Below are 19,490 nucleotides of genomic sequence, written 5' to 3'. Positions count from 1 at the left end.
CGCCACTGTGTGTTCTCGTGTGGGGATAAATGTGCTACAGAGAATAGCATAAGATGGTCCATCTTTCAATCATTCCATCAGCCTGTCTCTAAAGCCTGAGTTTTACTTAGTTGCGCATGGGTGTCGTGCATCAAAAATAGCCCATCTACAAGCTCTACAAGTTTGTAGATCTGCTATCTTTGATGTGCAACACCCGCGCGCAACTTTACACACCAGGAACGTTTATATCGTGCAAATAATTCACTTTAATTTAACACAATTGATTTTGTGGACGAGTATGGCAATAAGGCAACGTAATCTATTTTCAAAACCAGGTCAATTTTAAACGGAAAATAAAACCTGTATGAACGAGGCATTACCAAATGAACAGTTTGATGAAGTCGATGCATTTTCAGATTGTTCATTCGTCACGCTCCCACTGTGTAAGGACCGTACGAATAAATCAGGCTTAACACACCGCTATCTCCACAATACTCTCTCTCCGCAGCTACTGAAACCAAGTGCAAATCAATCACTGTCCTGATTCCTGTCCTGAAATGAGCAACACAGTTCAAAGGTGAAGGAGAGGGAACACACTGCAACACGGGCGAAGGGGTATTGTGTGTTTGTCAGTGTATGGGTGACGGGTGTGCGTGTATGTGTGCGTGCCTGCACGTGTGAGTGTATGCACATCATGTGTGTGTGTGTTGGGGGTGGAGGGTAATATAAACCTTTTGAGGACTAGTGAAGGATGAAAAAAAAAAAAAAAGAAGAAATCTGCTGATAGTCGATTCTTCGGCCGTTCCGTATTCAATAGCATTTAGCATACTTACAATTGCCAATCAAATAGCTTTGGAGAGAAAAGCAGTACTTCTGGGCGCTTTTCAGCTATTTCTGTGTGTTAAAGAAAAGCCCTGGTTGGAATGACACGTGAAGGACTTGACAAACATTTTTAGACAAGGGCTTTGTCACCAGATCATTCCCAGATCCCGAGAATCTCAAGTGGCTCCCGTGGAAAAAAAAGAAGAGAAAAGTTCTCTCAGCGCAATCAAGGGCAGAGCGGTTAGCACGCTATTAAAAAACGGCCACCCAAACCCCGCCCCCCAAATACTTAATAATTAGATTAAAAGTTCAAATAAATTAAGTGAGTGTGTGAACGCGGGATTGTATGGACCGGTCTTTCGTCTCTGTGCTCGCTTTTTCCATCATACGGGTTCTATCAATTCACTGAGGGTTATTTTTCTCCCCGTGATCCTTTTCTTCAGTTTTTTTGCACCCGAACAGTGCAGACAATGGGAGCGCAGACACAGTTGTAGGAAAAATTACTGCTTTACATTTTTCCTCTCTGTCTCTTTTTCCTCTCCCCTTCTTCGGGATGAAAGGAGGGAGGGATAAAATTATAAAGGGAGAAGGTGGGGAATGGAGTGTTTGACGGGGAAAAGGTTCCTGTTGTTAAATATTCTTTTTTAATCAGTGAGAAAACTTTGGTGAGAAAGGCTGCGATGAAAAGGTTGGAGGGTAATGAAATGAAACATTCTTGCGCTGATCTTGTGCTGAGAGGGAGGAGGAGCAGGCTCGGGCCTTTGTGTGGACAGCTAAAACAGCTTTTGTCATAGGGTGCTCAATAAAGGCACAGAGAATATGTGTGAAAATGGAGTGCAGGCCAGTAAAGAGCCCGCGAAACAAGGCTAGGTTTCGACCACTGCTTCAGTGTTAAACAAAAAAGGACATCTCCTTTCTTGTCAACTGGTTACCAGTCTACTTGTTTTATCATGACAAATTTTCCCTGAGAAACTGGTACAACTACATCCATTCCCACAGATGTAGACCAACTTATGAACAGTGAATTATTTTTTATTTCCAGTGGATTAGATTAAACACTTTCACCTTGGTGTCCCTATTTTGGCATGCCATTAGGCGTGAAAATGTTCCAAAATCTTCACACATTTTATCAAATAAATTAAATCTTCTTTTACTTCTTCTTTACGTCTTTTACTTTTCAAACATTTTCAAAATGGTAACTTTTTCCACTTTTTAATCACCCTACGACGGTCAACAAGCTCATAACACTTCGATCGCAAGTGAGTTTGTACTGTAGATCAGTTATTTTCCAATAGCTCAAGTATAAAATAGGGCTTAAGTGGTTAAAAGGGGATCATCAATGCCCATAAATTGCAAAAGTATCAAGTGCCAACCTTCTGAACTTTTTTCAAATTGTAATTACGGCTCATAAAGTTGTCAGCCAAGCTCGTGTGATGAGAGGGGCTAGTGACCACCAGGCCATTGATGTTAGCCTCTAGCCCTCAGCGAGCGCTCAGCTTCTGCCACTGACCAAGGATTAAGGGGACATCTGTGCCATTTGCCCCAGGCTCAAATGTTTTTGGCCGTTTTCTGTCTGTGCAAACATGTGACACTTTCCACTATTTACCCAAGTCCCAGTGGTAATATATCTAATGAGCATGTCTCTCAGCCCTCAGGGTGTATTAGTTAGACTTAATGCTTCCGGTCTGTGCATGTGCCTCAGGGCAAAACATGGCAGCGTTGGACCAAGTAATGGTGTGAGGAGCTGGGGTTAAGTCTGGGTGGTCAGAGCTGGTGATAAAACACAGCCAGGGCAAAATGGGAACTGTAGCCTCGGGGGTTTAAGTGTCAATGTTAAATAGAGATGAAGAGGCAAGGACGATTGAACATGGCATGAAGGAGTCATATCTGGAGTGACGGGTCACAGTTTTCATATCTTAGCCTGCGCTTGTGCATAAGTTGGCAAAGAGCTATTATGGTCTGTTAGTCCAGTGGTTCTAAAAGTAGGCTCCGGGGACCCCCAGGGACCCCTGACCCAGAGGACCCCACAACAGGGCTTCTTGAAAAAAATGGAAACCTTTTTTAATATTTCTGAAACATTTTAACAACACAGATACGAATTAAAAACAAACACAGAAGCAACAGCTGGACAAACAGGTGACACTCATTGCAAACTCGCATACCTTTTTTGAACTCTATCTCGAGCGTGTCAGGGACACTGGGAGAATCTTCTGGGTTCTTTGTCATCATGTACAGGTCAGCTGGGGCATGATTCTGAAACACACATACAATCACAGAAGTGAAGTCTATTTCACACTGTATGGCCCTTGATGAACACCCTGGACCTTTTGAGACCTCATCTGAAGGATAGCACAGCAGATATGGATTCTATTGTCTGAGATGATAACAGACTTCAGGTACGTTGAGCAAATGGAGATGGAGGATGATGCAGGGGGAAAAAATAACCTTGAGAGAGCTATCGGGACTTGAGTGAAAAGACAAAAATCAATGTTTCATTTTTCTCCTCTATTTGGATTTATTTTCCCTGTATACCTCTTCACCACAGGGGTGGGGGCAGGGGTAACCCACATCCCCAAGAAAAGAACAAGCCAAGTCAAAACATACTTGACATGACAGTCACAGAACCAATTTGAGCAGGAAACAGGAAACACACAGTAATATTACACCTGTGCGCAATGTGTCAGCAAAAATCATTAGCCTTGGTTTTTCTGGCGTGTATGCCTTTTGCACCAGAACATTTCACAAAACCACACGCCCATCATTTGAATAGGCTAAGCTGTCCTTCTTTTGGCTGAGGTGACATGTGCCCGCTTGTAGCCAGTCTGTTTACATTATGTAGCTAGCTATGTGAAATTTGGAAACGGGTGATAAACTATTCTGTCCAACACAGCTAGCTAGTCCATCGACCGCTCGACGTGGGTACTCACTTGACAGGGTATTTACTTGGGCACGCCTCACGAGCGTTAAGGTCTCGCTATTGACGCACCTGTGTTGTCCAGTGATGAGAAAACACATGTCTGGTGCAAAAGACATACACACGTTTTTCTGCTACCTGATTTCACTTCCTCTAATCTTCAAGTTCAGATTTCCTTTTTTCCATTTTCTAATAAAATATTAAACTTAGATGACCGGGGCTCCCCCAGGGCTCTATATTAGGTGTGCTCCTTTTTCCCCTCTACACCATATCTCTTTGCCGAAAATAGCTGATCTACAAGCTCAAAAAGAGGCGTTGTAAGGTTAATGGGCAGACTACAACAAAGATGAGTTGGTGGGGACCTGAAAACCATCTCAGTAAGTCCCGGCTAGGACCTAAAAGAGCGCGGCAATCTGCTACATTCACCCAGCAATGCGCCCCCCCAACAATTACACAGCATTAGGACAAGACGATGGACAATGTCTCCTGAGCTGAGGCAAATTGCAGGGGGACTATGCCCCATAACTACTGGGTGCATTTAAATGGAAAGCTTTACCAGACGCTAAATCATCATACAATAACTAATCGCCATCCGCTTGCCGCCAGTCAGTGAGGAGAAAACGAGCAGCGTAATCGCTTTCTTTCCTTTTAACTAAACACCAAAATTGACTTGGAAAGCATCCGTCTCTCTCTCTCTCTCTCTCTCCTTATTTTCCGCCTCAGTGCCCTGAAAGATGCCCAACGGGAGCAAACAGGAGAGGGGTGAAATGACTGCCCCAAAAAGCCATTTTAGGGCAGTCATTTCTGCATACTCTAAAAAGGGAGTATGGCATGAATTTCAAATGAGAAACAATTACAGGATTCCTGTTGGGCTGTGTGCTGGTTATAGACCTATGGTTGTTTATGTTTATGTTTTTTTTTTTAAATAGAAGATCTACAAGCCGACAACGCTTCACACTTGTAGATCGGCTATTTTTGAAAATATCTTTGATAAAATTAAAAATGAACGTTTTTAGCAGAGCCTTGTAACATGACCCACAAAAGTGCCTAAAAGCAATTTACGAAATACTACTTTATGGAAACATCTTGACCACATAATGGAGAATTCCTTGAACTGCCTCACTGACAGTGAGTACGACAGGGGATTGAAAGGATGACAGACTTTATGGTCAGTGACAGACTCTTGTGGGATTTTACAGGTAAACTGGCACATTTTCATCAAAGCAACCGTTATTTATAACGTTAGTATTTTTGGTTCACCCTCTGCTGACCGTTTCTATTGCCTTAAATACACAACTACAAAAAAAGGACAACAGAAGTACTGCCTGAACTGAGCAGCAGATCCTGAACTAAAACTGTCATCTGACGCCATCAAAAAACACATAAACAACAAACATCCATATAAGCTTATAAGGAACACAGCACAAATTGCTCACTAAACGATCCTCGCAAGCGTATGCGTGCTCACGAGATGAGAGCTCAAACTTATACACTGCTGGATAAAAAGAAAAGGGCAAAGCAATGTAATAGGCTTGTTTCCAGTGCACTAGCGATCAATGCATTTCAATTCTAACCCCCTGCAGGTGGAACCTGTCCCAAAGCCATGGCCCTGAAAGAGAGGAAAAGGTAGAGATTGAGAAGGTGGGGGGTGGAGAAAGAGAGAGGGGCATTGGTGTGAAATGGGGCGTGAAGCATGCCATCATGTAGCACAGAACAGCTCCTTTGGCAGTCTTTGCTCCTGTTATATTGTTGTGCTGAATGCGGCCCGCAGAGCGAAGGAGAGAGCCGAGGCGAGGCATGAACTTAAAGCAAGTAAATTTCTTTCCACACGTTAGCTGCCTCATTGGCTTTCAATTGATGCCAATAGGACCAAAAGAAAGGCAGAGGTGGCGGAGGGAGGACAGTGAAAGAAAGGGAAGGAGAGGGAGACGGAGATATAGAGAGAAGTGTGGTAAAAAAAAGAAAGAAGAAAAAACGAAATCTTTGGCCCACTGGGTTGGAAATAACACTTAAATGACCACGATTCAAGTCTGTCCTCCTCCTTAAAATGCAAACAGCAAATTGAAACAAGAATAAAATATTAAGTGTGGACAAACATTTATATCTCAATACCCAGGTACATTTGGCTAATATTGGGCCTTCGGCTGAATTCTCTACTTAATTTGGGCACGTCATTAAAGCGGACATTGGCTAGAATTGTCAAAAATAGCCGATCTGCAAGCTCTCAATGCCCTATCATCATACGATGAAGTACATAGGGCTGTGGTTAATCACGGTGGATGGCTCATACATATTACAGGTTCCCTCACAAGCAGAGTGAAAAAGCAAAGTGAGCGCAGGCAAACACTGAGGCCACTCACTAACTATCACAGGTCAAAACAATCAGACCTAGGCACAGGGCAAAGCACATGACAACCGCTGACCTCCCTCCTTCAAAGGACACATGAGCATGCATACATGGGACCTACAACCTCACATCCTTCCCCTAAGGCCGGGTGATCTTCTATCCATCCATCTAGTAAGCCCAGCCAAGCGGCCGGCAGAAAACAAGTTTTCATTTCCTCTTGGGGAACAGGGACTGGCGTTACGCTCCTTTACTCCTGGTCAACACTAGCGGCGCTCCATCAGCTCCGGCGATCAAAGAGCTGACAGGGCCAAGGGAAGCCCAGTGACAGAGGCTATAATTAAAGACTGAGGTGATGTTTTAATGACTCGGGACGAGTGTCAGGATGCCTCAGGGTGCGGACCTCGACTGCTCATGTGTAGGGAAAGAGAGAGAAGAGGAGAGGAAGTACATTGGAAGATTTCTTTTGGCGACATCTGTGGCATCATGTTGTTATCCTTATGTTAGGAATTTCACAATATAGAAATCTAAAACTGATAATGTGAAATACTTACCCAGGTTTAGCTTGGGCGGTAACTTAATTCAATCATACACCTGAATCCACTTCACCCAAGCGGATGCAATGCATAATCCACTTAACACATAAACTATGTGGAAAACGTAAGCGCTTAACTTAACATAACTTAATGTGTGGGTAAGTAAACAAACAATGTCACTTAGTCAACATTGCTACAGGCAAGATGGTGTGTTATTATCAGGAAGGATACAGTGGTAATCACAGAGTAATCTGAACTCCCGGGCAGTTCTTATCTATTGGTGAACATATGAGCGACCATTTGGACATTTCCTAATCTGACTGTGTTGAGTAGAGTGGGGGCATTGTGCGACAGGTGGGGGAGGTGGTTGTCTGAATAGCTGAGGTCTGCCCTGGGCCTTTAGGGTTGTAACAAGAGGAGAGAAAGGGAAAGATACAGAGAAGAGATACCAAGAACAAGATGACCTCTTTGAAAAAAGGTCATCTGGGTATATAACATTCTGCGTACGTGTATGAATGAAATAGTTAGTTCAGTCTTGCGTTTTAGTATTGGTATTGATTGTATTTTCGTCAATTGCCATTTTCAACTTGATTGTACATATCTGGTTAATTCATTAATTGTGTTTATATGTAGACAAATTAACAAACATAGCATAGCTTTCTAAATTACTTATGAGGTATTGATGCTGTTCATGGATGGCAAATTACTGAATTATTACAGTGCTGCTGCTCAAGTTGAATCCCTCATATCGCAACCTGCGTAATGTATTCAAATCCCTTTACCACTTTAGATCCCACACCATAAATATTTCATTGTATTTAATGCCATTGATCGACTTAATATTTGAGTAAATGGGCCACGGCAAAACCCATGAATGAAATCAATTACACAATACTGTCATCATTCATTGCTACGCTATTGAGTTGTTTTTCCACCCCCATTCTGTTCCCCACATTTCTCAACAGGACAAGCTGTGTAGGGTGTGAGAGAGAGAGACAGAGAGAGACTGACAAAGAGAGAGTGACAGGAAGAGAGAGACAGAGAGAGAGAGAGAGAGAGAGAGAGAGAGAGAGAGAGAGAGAGAGAGAGAGAGAGAGAGACACAGACACAGACACAGACACAGACAGAGAGAGAGGCAGACAGACAGACAGACAGACAGACAGACAGACAGACAGACAGACAGACAGACACAGACAGAGAGAGAGATACAGTGGCTCTGTCCTTGCCCCTCCAGTCCAGAAGCGTGGAACCCCTTGCCTCCCTGTGACACCCGGTCCATTGGGGACTCATCTGTCTGGCCCGCCGCCTTTGTACTTTACTGTTACTGGTGACATTTTGGTGTCACGGTGTCACGATGAAATGGCTCCCCTCCCACGTCGCAGCCGGCGGCAGCGCAAACCAGGGGAACAATAGAGGCCCCGAGGAGCCAGGACTGGAACCCAGGAGGCCCCAGCTGGGTGGGTGCGCCACCCTAACCCTTCCCCCTCTCGGGCTCCCATGAAATCGGGAATTAGGCGAAGCGTTTCTGACGACAAGTCAGTGTCTGTGTGTCCCGGGCTCTTCCCAGGGCCCGGCGAGGACCCGGGGTGATGAGAGACAGAGACTCAGACAGAGGCAAAGATAAAGAAGACGGAGGGACAGGACTTTTGGAGGTCGTCGAGGGCAACCTTCATGTACTGCTTTGACCCATGACCACAGCAGAGATCAAACTGTCCCACCCATGCAAGTGTGGGAGATTGACTTGGGTTGGTCTGTGGTGGGGCTCTCGTGGGTTAACAGAAGTGCATTGGATTGACACCGTGTTATCATTACGCTGGTTTCAAGCGCAATGATTACGATGCTACATAAAAGTGCAGCAAACGTTTCGGTCATGTCAACCATCATCATGTTTGCTGCACTTTACACTTTGATCACTTTATTGATCATGTAAAAATAAAAGATAAATATATTTTCTTACTGTCTAAGAAGTTTTCATTAATATGTTTGTAGAGTGCGAGTCTTTTCCCACCCCTTTTCACAAAAGCGATGCTGGGTTAATGTGGTAAAATTGTTTGCGTGTGTGAAGGACAAAATAAATTCAAGGAGCTGCACTTTTTTTGTAATATTACAGCAGGTTTGCCAGAGGGGAAACCTGTTTATTCTCATGCTGTGGTAACCACTTACACTGTCTGCGCTGTCAGCGAATACTTTGTTGACCGGGTTCTGCTCTGAACTTGGTCCGCTCCTTTTTCCAACAAATCTCTTCGTTGACAATAGCCGATCTGCAAGCTCACACCACACTGTGAGCTTGTAGATCAGCTATTTTTTGCAAATGTTCCCCCCACAATAGGGATGCTAGGGTTCAAGTATGAAAGAACGTCCATGTGTATCACGCATGAGAAAAATATGTTAGTCAATCGCCTTTGAGATTATGTAAAACTTTCAGGCTTCAAATCAGGAACAGGGTCTTACCTTGGGGTTTTCCAGGATTCCTGACTCATAGCTGTTTGAAAAGAAATCAATGATTTAATTCCAGTTACATACTGTTACAGGCTAATCAAATTTTGATATTGAAAATGTATCATTAAGAAACTCTTGGGATAGATTGATTGTGCCAACAAAACCCACCTTATATGCATGAGGTTGGCATCCATGCTCCAGGGTTCCTTAGGAGTTGCGGACACAGGAATGCCATGTGTCTAGATTTGAAATAGAGTGGCATCAAAGCATACCATACGTGAGTGTTCAAGGAAAGGTAGTGCAATAATTTCTGATCAAAATAAGTCAGAGTACAGTCATTAAATCACTTCACGCTGTTGGTATTTCATATGTGTATACTACATTAAGTGACCACAATAAAATACATGTCTCTCTAAACTGCCTATGTCATCCAGATTGCACAATGACATAATACGTTTACGTTTATTTACGTCATTTATGATATTGAGTGGAAAACTCCATGACTCAGTTTGACAAGACAGGAGAGGGAACATTAAAGGTAAATATACACCATGTAAAGTAATTAAAATGAGTAAAGTCCTCCATAACTGCTGAAAAAGCAGTTGTGCGGGTATGAAGAATCATGACATTGAGTGGAGGAGGTTGCTAGTTTTACATACTATATAGAGTATAGACTGTACTTGGCATAAGACTGGCCTATATGTAGATTGTAAATGTCTAGCATTCAAAACCAGCTATATTTGCATTGCTCTGGAACACTTTCTACTGTTGAATATGAAATCAAATGAATATTGATTATATTAGTGTCCTTGTATTTGTTTATATGGAGCTTGGGTGGACTTCTACGCCTGACATCACAAAACCACTCAAATGGATGATTTATGAATGTTGGGGTGGGGCAGCTGGTCATAGATTTCCAAAATGTATATAACATATTTATTGTTTATGAGAATCCCAAATTATAACATTGTTACTGTTGTTCACATTGTTTGAATTCCCAGCCTCTAAAATGATCTGTGCCATGTGTCTTTAACTGAAATATCATCACCGCCCTCTAGTGGGGGAAATTGAACGGAGCACCTATGTTGTCCCCATGTTGTATGTGTGTAGCAATGCAGTCATATGAACCTGAGCATATTCCATCAGGTCCTTTCTCCCTCTGAACCGAGTGTAGAATTCAGGGATCCTCCACGGTGAGATGATCTAAAGCAGAAGTCACATACATACAGTAGAGAGACAGTAAGGGTCTCAACACGCAACTACTGTTTCAGGAACATCAATCAAACAGATTGTTTATGGTGTAGTCTAGACCACTGGTTCTCAAAGTACCCAGGGTATACTTGGGCGGAGTCCAGGGGGTCCCAAGCTAAATGATTGATAGTTGGGATAGGAACCAAATGCACCCTTACAGGTCTGTAACTATTCTCTCGAAAGACGTTAACATACTAGGGCAATGCAAAGTCTTGACTTGGCTCGACGTTGCATCAAGCGTTGCGACTCGCGAACGGCGTGGCGCAAACAAAGTGTTCCAGCGCCTCTGTATCTTCGCTCAAGATTTAACTTAGAGTTAAATTACACTGAGGATTTACAGGGTAGGTTGCAGTCCCAGTCCCAATCATATTAAATGGGTGTCTATGGGCTATGCATATCAAACTGGGGGTCCATGAAATGAAAAAGGTTGAGATAACTTGAGAATCACTGGTCCAGACAACTACCACCTTACAGCAGAGAAAACCCACCTTAACATCAGGATAAAGAGCATAGCATGTGAGTTCAAAACGGACCTGGTCATTGCCCTGTAAAATAAAACAAACTCTTTTAGCTACACCTCAGGACTGCATCAATATTCATCTGCATTTTTCTTGAAGAAAGTTTAAACCGGTGAAATGTTCAACATCGCAGAACATTTAAAACAGAATAACAGAGGAAGATGCAAAGTCATGACTGTGTAACTTGTATAGCTTTTATAAGTTGTCATCATTTTGATTTGACTTCCTCTGAACTGGATTCAGTGGTGTTTATCTCCCTCTAGAGGCAGAAGTGTGACACTGTATTACAAACGGCAGATGCTGCAGTATAGGCATGATAGAAAAACAAGGTCACTCACAATTTACAATTCATCCAAACCCAAAACAGGAAGTGAAGTGGATTAATCAAAGAGTAGAAAGTAAAGTTTAGATTAGCATTAGCATTTTGTATAGCACATTTAATGCAGGTGAAAGTTCAATGCGCTTTAAATTGAAGCCACGGCAGTCCCTTATGTAGCACAAAGGGGGGTGGTACCCTGCTGACGTGGCCTGGTGCGACCTTAATCCAGCTAATAAATTGTCTGGAAGTGTGTAATAAATGCTTCTGTGATCACGCCAGGGGGGCGCTTTCCCTTTAGCGAGACATCTCGCTCATAATACTCAAATAACCGGGGTTACGTTTGTAGCCTATAGTTATAGGTAGCTATGCAATTGTTGATAGAAAATTGTACTGATTTAAATATAACAAGAGAATTTGGGAGAGGCTATATAAAGTGGATGAGGGACTTTGAAAACATGTTTAAATTAACTGAGACTCATCAACCAGTACCGCAGTTCAGACAGAACAGGGCTTGTCAGTTTTGGCCACTTCTTCCCTTCTCTATAAGTATGCAAATAAGAAATTAAATACAGGTGCAACTATGTATGTCACAGTTCAGTCCAAGTTGGAGGATAGTAGGAAGATTCTTAATTAACAGACAATCAATCAACCAATCCATAACTCAAACAAAATGAGTTATGGATTGGGAACGGTAGAAATGTCAATTCACTCCTCACTAACCTTCTGAGTGAGAGAAAACAAAGCAACCAGAAGCTCACCAGAGACATAAGTAGTAAAAAATAGTTTAAAGTATCAAAGGTGCTCCTGGGTCAGAGGTGATAAAACATGAGATAAAACCAGAGGATCCGGGCACTCAGTTGTACAAAGGAGGAAACAGCCTTTATTATAACAAGGCATACGCCAACATGTTTCGACCTCAGGTCCTCAGGCGAGTTGGGGGAAAAGTTAATGACGGAAACTCCAGACATACTGGACAATAATGACAGCTTTTAAAAGATCCTTTTCTCTACTCCTCACTCAAGTGTGGTTCCTCAAATTCCTTTTGTGAGTAGGGCTGTCACGATTACAAATTTAAGTTGACGATTAATTGGAGCTCAAATAATTTAATTGTGCATTTGGCGTGGAACATATGAAGGCTTCGTAATTAAAAATTGCACAGGGCAGATATGTCAAATAACTGAAATATATAAAGAAATTATTGACATATTTAATCATTTTTATACATAAAAAAAGCTGAAATAGTTGATTATATTTCAGCAATATATAGTTGATATATTGCTATTTCTGCTTTTTTTTACATTTGAAAATGTGTGAAAATCTTTCAACGTGGAAACGATTATGTAAAAATAATTGCGATTATCTCAAATAATTGCGATTAGACGATTATGTAATACTTGTGAGTGACTTACCTTTCCAGTTGCGCCATGGGAAACAAACTGGGCTCCCTCCTGACGCGCAATCTGAACCTGCCGCCGGGCGATGCAGGGCCGTGCCACTGAGGTGCCCAGCAGGTAGCGGTCCTCATACATGGCATTGGCCTGAACCGCAGGCCAGATGAACTCCTCCACAAACTCTGCCTGGATGTCCTCAATAAACACCTACGAATGAAGGGAGAAAAGATTTTGTCTTTGTAAATATGTACTGTATAAAATATTAAAGTTAACTCATTGCCAAAGGATAATTGTTGCTGTGGTTTCCTTTGAACAATAAAGTCACCATCTAACATGCACAATTTAGATTAAACACTGGTTTTGGTGGGCTTCTCTGATGGTGGCTTGGTGTAAAAGTTGGATGGTGAAGTTATTTTAATGAATCTAATTACATTTTATGATAATCCCATTCCAGTCAGATAACTCACATAGATAGATTTTTACATTTAATTAAAAAATGTAAATACGAATTACATTAAATATTATATTTGATCTTGCCATTCAGACTCTGCTACATATTACTCCCTGCTCAGCACATTAGAAGACAAACAACCAAGAGCATGGTGATATATAAATAACAAACCCATAAGCAGAACCCTTAGGGAAGCACAGCCCACTGGAGGTACTGGGTTCGTATGGAAGCAAACAGGTGCATACCAACCGCCAGTCACTAGAGAGCGTAAACAGACCACCAAATTGGTCAGCTGCTTGACACGTCAGTTTTATGACACATCACAGACACCCACATACTGACGCGCACGTGTGTGTAAACCTCGCGAGTGTTATCTGCTGCTTGAACTGATTGCAGTCTACGCATGATTTTTCATTTTTCTCCCAATTTAGTCATTATGCCAATTCTCCTACTGTTGGTCTTGGGGAGGGTGTAGACAACTATGTGTCCCCTCTGATACACATAGAGCTGCCAGCCGCTTCTTTTCACCAGACAGTGAGGAGTTTCACCTTCCCAGTTCCACTCCCTGCTGAACAGGCGCCCTAAACAACCTGTGGAATCATTAGTAAAGTTAACACAAACATGGCCAATAATCGCGGAGAATCCTCTGCGGTGCCTCCGACAGGAACTTCATCCCTGCCCACCCGGATGCACAATTCTGGTATTATTTACAATAACATAAACTGTTGTATGTGTATGGAGAACAAAGGGCAATGTTTCTGAGCTGAAAAGAAGCATGGTTGTACAACCCTTGTAACTTGACTTTGGAAGGACAAGTCAGTGTCAGAAATCACACACAGATTATGGGCCGCATTCTTAACATTGTTTGACAACCTGCCATGGTGTGAATGGAAGGAGAGGGTGGAATTTGGTGGGTCAATTAGGAGGATCCCTGATTTTGCCTCATTTAGCTGGAAGAAGTTCTGGGACATCCAGCACTTAATGTCAGAAAGAATGCTGCAATAACAACAAAAAAAACTAAAATAAACTGGGATAACAGTATATGGACGGAGCAACTGAGCAGGCCAGACAGATGTAATGAGCAGAATTTGAAGTGAAAGCACGACAACGGAAGGATGTAGGGTACTTGGGAGCAGGATAAAGGGATCAGGGTCTGACATATTACAGCGTTATGGTCAGAGACAGGAAATTCTATTATATTGACGTTAGCGTTATTATTCAGAGGTTATTATTTTTTAAGCACCAGATCAGATGCGTGTCCCTTAGCATGACTGGGACCAGCGACAGACTGAACAAGATTAAAGGGTTCATAGAGTTTGATCAAATCGGTTGCTAAAAACAAATGAAAAGAGGCAGCAAACATTGATGATAATCACCAACAATAAGAACTCCATCATATTGCGTCATAATGACTGAATAACTCTCTGAAAAATCCTTCTATAAAACCTGAGCAAATTTGGGAGGCCTATAAATAAGGACATATAAAAGGGGGGTCTTGCCTTTAACCACTTAAACCCTATATACTGTACTTTGTTGACCAGGATCCCTCAGGGCTCTATACTAGATCCGCTCCTTTTTTCTCTCAACATCAAATTGATTCGCTGCTTCACTGGCTGGCTGGCTGCCGGGGATGAGTTATTAATATAACTTCTGGACCACAACATCTGTCGTTTAATCATTAAACAAATAAACTGTCTCCAGGCATTAGTCTCTGCACCCACACAGGGAGCAGAGAAAACATCACGGTTAACACTACAACAAGTGAACTTGTATTGGAGTAATCTTAGTTCAGATCTTTACTCTAATCATAATATCCACTGTTGGATATGAAATGGAAGCGATTTAACCATTATAAATAAAATGAAATGAAATTCAAGGGGGCACGATCCATCCACATGGGTCTTGCCATACTTACCATCTATCAATCAGACTTCATTATGATTTAATTATGCACATGAGTACAAAGTTATTACAGCAATGGCCCCATTTAAGTCCTCAGCACTTACTGTGTACATAATAGTAACAAAAGTAAACTTGTATATCGAAATAAAATAGGTGGTTAGTTAGTTTCTGTTGAGAAGGAGGAGGCAGCACAACTCTTAGCCACAATGCAAAGGTTTCGTTTCCTGAGGAAACCAACATTTCCTCAGAATTTAGCAGAACCATGCTCACCTTCTTTGCACCCAGTTTTATAGCCTTCACCTTGGCAGCTTCGAAGTCCTCCTCCTGTCCAATATTTGCCTGCAAGCACAGAATTTGCACAGCAAATCAAACGGATAACATTTTACCTGTCACTTGAGGCTAATTATATTTGTATTAAGCACTCACTTCACCCCACACCTACAGGATCAAACAAATGCAGGCCAGCGTGTGTTTCCGGTTCAAAACTGCTGCTGAGCCCATCAAACAAAGTTATGGGGAAATGAACCAGAAAACAGGTATACCACCTTCATTAAACCTGGGACTATAGTAACACATAAGTCTATAGGTTAGGTTTTCGCCATTGTCTGTCTGTCTGTCTGTCTGTCTGTCTGTCAGCAAAATAATGTTAAGACATACATAGTGTGTGGATTATCACAAACTGTGCTGTACAAGACTTACTGGTCATACGGAATAAACTATTACATTTTCATGACCATTTGTATTTTCAATTAATTACATTACTGCTATTCTTATTCCAACAGGCCACAGCTTATGGCAAGTTTTTGTGCCCAAGGTGTGCCAATGGGCATACCTTTATAGCAGATCTACAAGCTCACAGCGCATCTGGCTAGTACTTTCTATACACACAGTGACAAAATGGCTATTACCAAGATATAAATGAGTGCTACTGTATACACCCAGCATTGCTAGTACTAAGATATGTATGAGTGCTATACACACATAATGGCTAGTAATAAGAGAAGGACGTTGGACATGTGATTTCACTCACACATAACACATGATACTGTGATGCTTTTAAGTTTGTTACAAGTTACTGAAGTTAGTATCATCATGTCATCAGGGTACTGATACAAAGTTATTGGAATCTACCAAAATGTGTTTGCTTGGGCCACGGTAAAGGTGAGATTCAACACAAATACAGACGATATATTATTCATTTGAAAAATCTTGTTTTTATATGTAAATATACACCAAGGGCTTTGTGATACAAAGCTCATCTTTAAAGCACAGGAAGGTATGGTACTGAAACAAAGATTTATTTTTATTTACCTGTGAATGCTATGTAATTTCAACAAGAACAACAGTTTAGATACGGGACAACTGCAGCGCTTTTATTTTTCTACTCTACCCGTGAAGTAGGTCAGCCCAAAACCAACAAGATCTATGGGGTCACGAGCCTTGCGTGCCATAGCTGTGAACTACGTGCTATGTCTAATAGACACTGCCTTGCCTTCACCGACTCCCTTTGCCTGTATAGCCAACCACTGAATGAAGAGTTAGGCTACACAAGAGGGAAATCTGCATGCTGTGCAATTCTGCACCGCCTAAGGGCCAAAAGTTAATCTAGGGTAGCTTTGCACTGGTATTATGCTGCCAAATCCTTTGATAGGGGGTTAACCACTTAAGCCCCCCCATTTTAAACTTTGGCTATTTGAAAATAGCCGATGTACAGTACAAGCTCCCAACACACGATGCGTTGTGTATTGATATCATCAGTAAAGGTCTGTGTCCTACCTGACACAACATTTCTCAGTGGATGAGGCCACCTCCATTCACTGCAGATGTGCTAGTAATATTTTGTACTTACATTTTTCTACTGTTTGAGCTTTAAAAATGTAGACTTTTGAGTTACTTATGTAGTCAACAAGACAAGGCAGTAACTCAAACAAACACACACACACACACACACACACACACACACACACACACACACACACACACACACACACACACACACACACACACACACACACACACACACACACACACACACACACACACACACACACACACACACACACACACACACAACCTTACCAAGTATGCAATAACATCATAGCCCTGTTCCTTGAGCCACACCAGAATACAGGAGGTGTCCAGTCCACCACTGTAGGCCAGAACCACTGTTCCTTTAGACATGGCGATGCTTTAGTTTAGTATGTCACAAGCTGTCAATAAAAACAAAATAAAGCAATTACAATAATTCAATCGACACTGCAAAGCTTATGAGGGTAAGGTAAATTAATTAATGATCTCTGACATTCTGATCTATAGATAGCAGCGTCATAACTTAAACCAGAATGAGCTTTCCTAAAAAATCTGAAAAGCCTTGATAACTGATGGTGCAGATTCTGACACTCGGTAAGGAAATGGCTAAACAGTTCTGAGACTAATTTCAAAGGAAGCCGACATCTAAGTTAGGTGGGGTTATGTATTTACTCCTTACATGCACGTTTCCAGGACGTATAGAATAAACAAACAGCAGTGGACAATCTCAGCCAAAGGTGACATAAAGTGACAAAGTAATCTAGGAGGACCCATTGGCTAACTAACATGTGTGAAAGGCATTTTTATAGTTTTTTTTTATTGCTATATTATGTTATTCAATACTTAAACACTTAACATGTTGACACAACTGGCCAAATGGTTCGTCACATCACAATACACTAAGCCAACTAAAACACTAGCACTTGTCCCAACAGGAACATTTAGTCAATCATTCATAGCACAATGTAAAAACTAAGAAAAACACTAACAGCTGATGGAATTACAGAAACTGCATAACTTTACATGTGTCAGTGATACACCCTTAATATATTGTATTCATTATAATCACATACATCATGTCTTTTACACTGCTGTTGTAATTTTTTTGTGTTGGTAATAGTAAATGCATGCATTTGACCAGAATGACCACTTGTTCACAATCACATAATCATATCTTATCTTCTCTGTCAGGCACATTGGTCATAATCCTTTGGCATGCTTTATATACTCACCCCCTATAGCAGCTGTGATTGGTCTTTTTGCAAAACTTCAATCAGCTGTTTCTCAATAGCAATGACATTTTTTAATGGGTTATATCAAATACAGGACCTACTGTATGTTTGTGTTTCATTCTACAATGTTGGCTTCAACTTTAGCCTATAGTTTTTTTAGAACATGCCGTTATACTGCGTTTGTACATTTGGTGTATTTGGCATTAAAGACCACCCAGCAGAGGGAATTGCATGCTAATTCTGCGGCTAGCGGTATTCTAGTGCAAACAAAGTTTAAGGAATACAAATATTCTGAATATTTATGAGAACGTTCTGTAACTTACCTTACGCGCAGTATAGTTCTCTACCAGCGGCCAGCAGCAGCAACAAGTGACCAGATGAATGGATGCCTATCTGATTTTATATCATATATTACCACGCAGCAACAACACGTTGTAGTGACCAATGGTGATTGGTGGTTCTGACAAGACTGGATCCCATAGGTCGAAAGGATGGTCGCGCCTCCTGTTGTCAAGGATACAGACAATGGTGTATAGTAACTTACATACATGTATTCAAGTACTGTACTTTTAAGTAACATTTTTAGCAGATCTACAAGCTCACAATGCGTCACAAGCTTGTAGATCGGCTATTTTCTTGTCAACCTGTACATTTAAAATTTAATGGATAAGAAACAAAAAAGAAAAGAAAAACAAATGTAATACAATCCATACATTGCATCATTTGGCAAATAGCCTAAACCTCTCTATGTTCTTGTTTCTTTAGATATAGATTTCATGATGACAACCCAAACTAATAAAACTAAAGAAAATACCTGACAATATAATATAAAAACAGAACAACAAAAATAATACATCACTAGCAATTTTCTATGTTGCACACGTTTTTTTTTTTTTACATAGCTAGTAGTGACAATGGATCCATAAAATGACGATTTTCAGCTACTGTATATTTTAGCTGGCACCTTTTCCATAACAAACACACCATTCACCTTTTGTTGCCATTGTTTTACGATTGCACTTGTGGCTGCAACCATATTGGGCTATTGAATTTAATTAACTTACTATTTGATTTCCTGAAAGGAGGCCTAAAATGAATAACTTTCAATGAAATATTAATTTTGTAACCAAGATTAGTTGTATTTAATTTAATCTCTCACAATCGGCATATATCCCTCACATTTAGTTAGATCTTTCCCTTCTTAATGTAACAGTTTTCAAAACTTACTGTTGTGTTACTGGTTTGATATCAAGTTCCTCTTCCTCCGTTAGTGATGGTAAATGTATTTTAGAAAGGAAGTCTTTGATTAAATTATTTACTAAAGTGTCAGACTCTGCATATATCTCTATAATAAGCTCCAAAAGCTACCATTATATCTTTTGGTGATGTCAAATATTCCCCAGATTTTGGGTGTATTCTCATTGCAACCATTTTACTTATTTGGGCCTTTCATAGTTAAAATACAAGTAATCGATTTTCTCTATTACCCATTGCATAACATTTACACAGGACCTACAGCCTTGTATGTTGAAAATTAATCTAGTCTCTGTCTAGTTTCTTTCAGTTCCAAGAGGATTTCTTTA

General features: G+C 41.1%; 1 protein-coding gene across 1 annotated transcript in view; it reads right to left on the bottom strand.

Annotated features, from left to right (window-relative positions):
- ass1 (argininosuccinate synthase 1) overlaps window positions 1-18,341 on the bottom strand; it is a 31,668-nt gene extending 13,327 nt beyond the window's left edge. The window contains exons 1-9 of the mRNA XM_084046756.1: window positions 18,231-18,341; window positions 16,946-17,076; window positions 15,137-15,205; window positions 12,532-12,720; window positions 10,774-10,830; window positions 10,163-10,237; window positions 9,203-9,273; window positions 9,047-9,077; window positions 2,964-3,054 (exon numbers count right to left, since the gene is read on the bottom strand). Of these exons, the coding sequence (XP_083902882.1) occupies window positions 2,964-3,054; window positions 9,047-9,077; window positions 9,203-9,273; window positions 10,163-10,237; window positions 10,774-10,830; window positions 12,532-12,720; window positions 15,137-15,205; window positions 16,946-17,047 (685 nt within the window). The 5' untranslated portion in view covers window positions 17,048-17,076; window positions 18,231-18,341. The remainder of the gene's footprint in view (window positions 1-2,963; window positions 3,055-9,046; window positions 9,078-9,202; window positions 9,274-10,162; window positions 10,238-10,773; window positions 10,831-12,531; window positions 12,721-15,136; window positions 15,206-16,945; window positions 17,077-18,230) is intronic.
- Between the last annotated feature and the right edge of the window lie 1,149 nt (window positions 18,342-19,490).

This window comes from Gymnoscopelus microlampas, assembly GCF_963454915.1.
Source record: "Gymnoscopelus microlampas genome assembly, chromosome: 21".
Taxonomy (NCBI): domain Eukaryota; kingdom Metazoa; phylum Chordata; class Actinopteri; order Myctophiformes; family Myctophidae; genus Gymnoscopelus; species Gymnoscopelus microlampas.
This window is presented reverse-complemented; position numbering and strand designations above follow the sequence as displayed.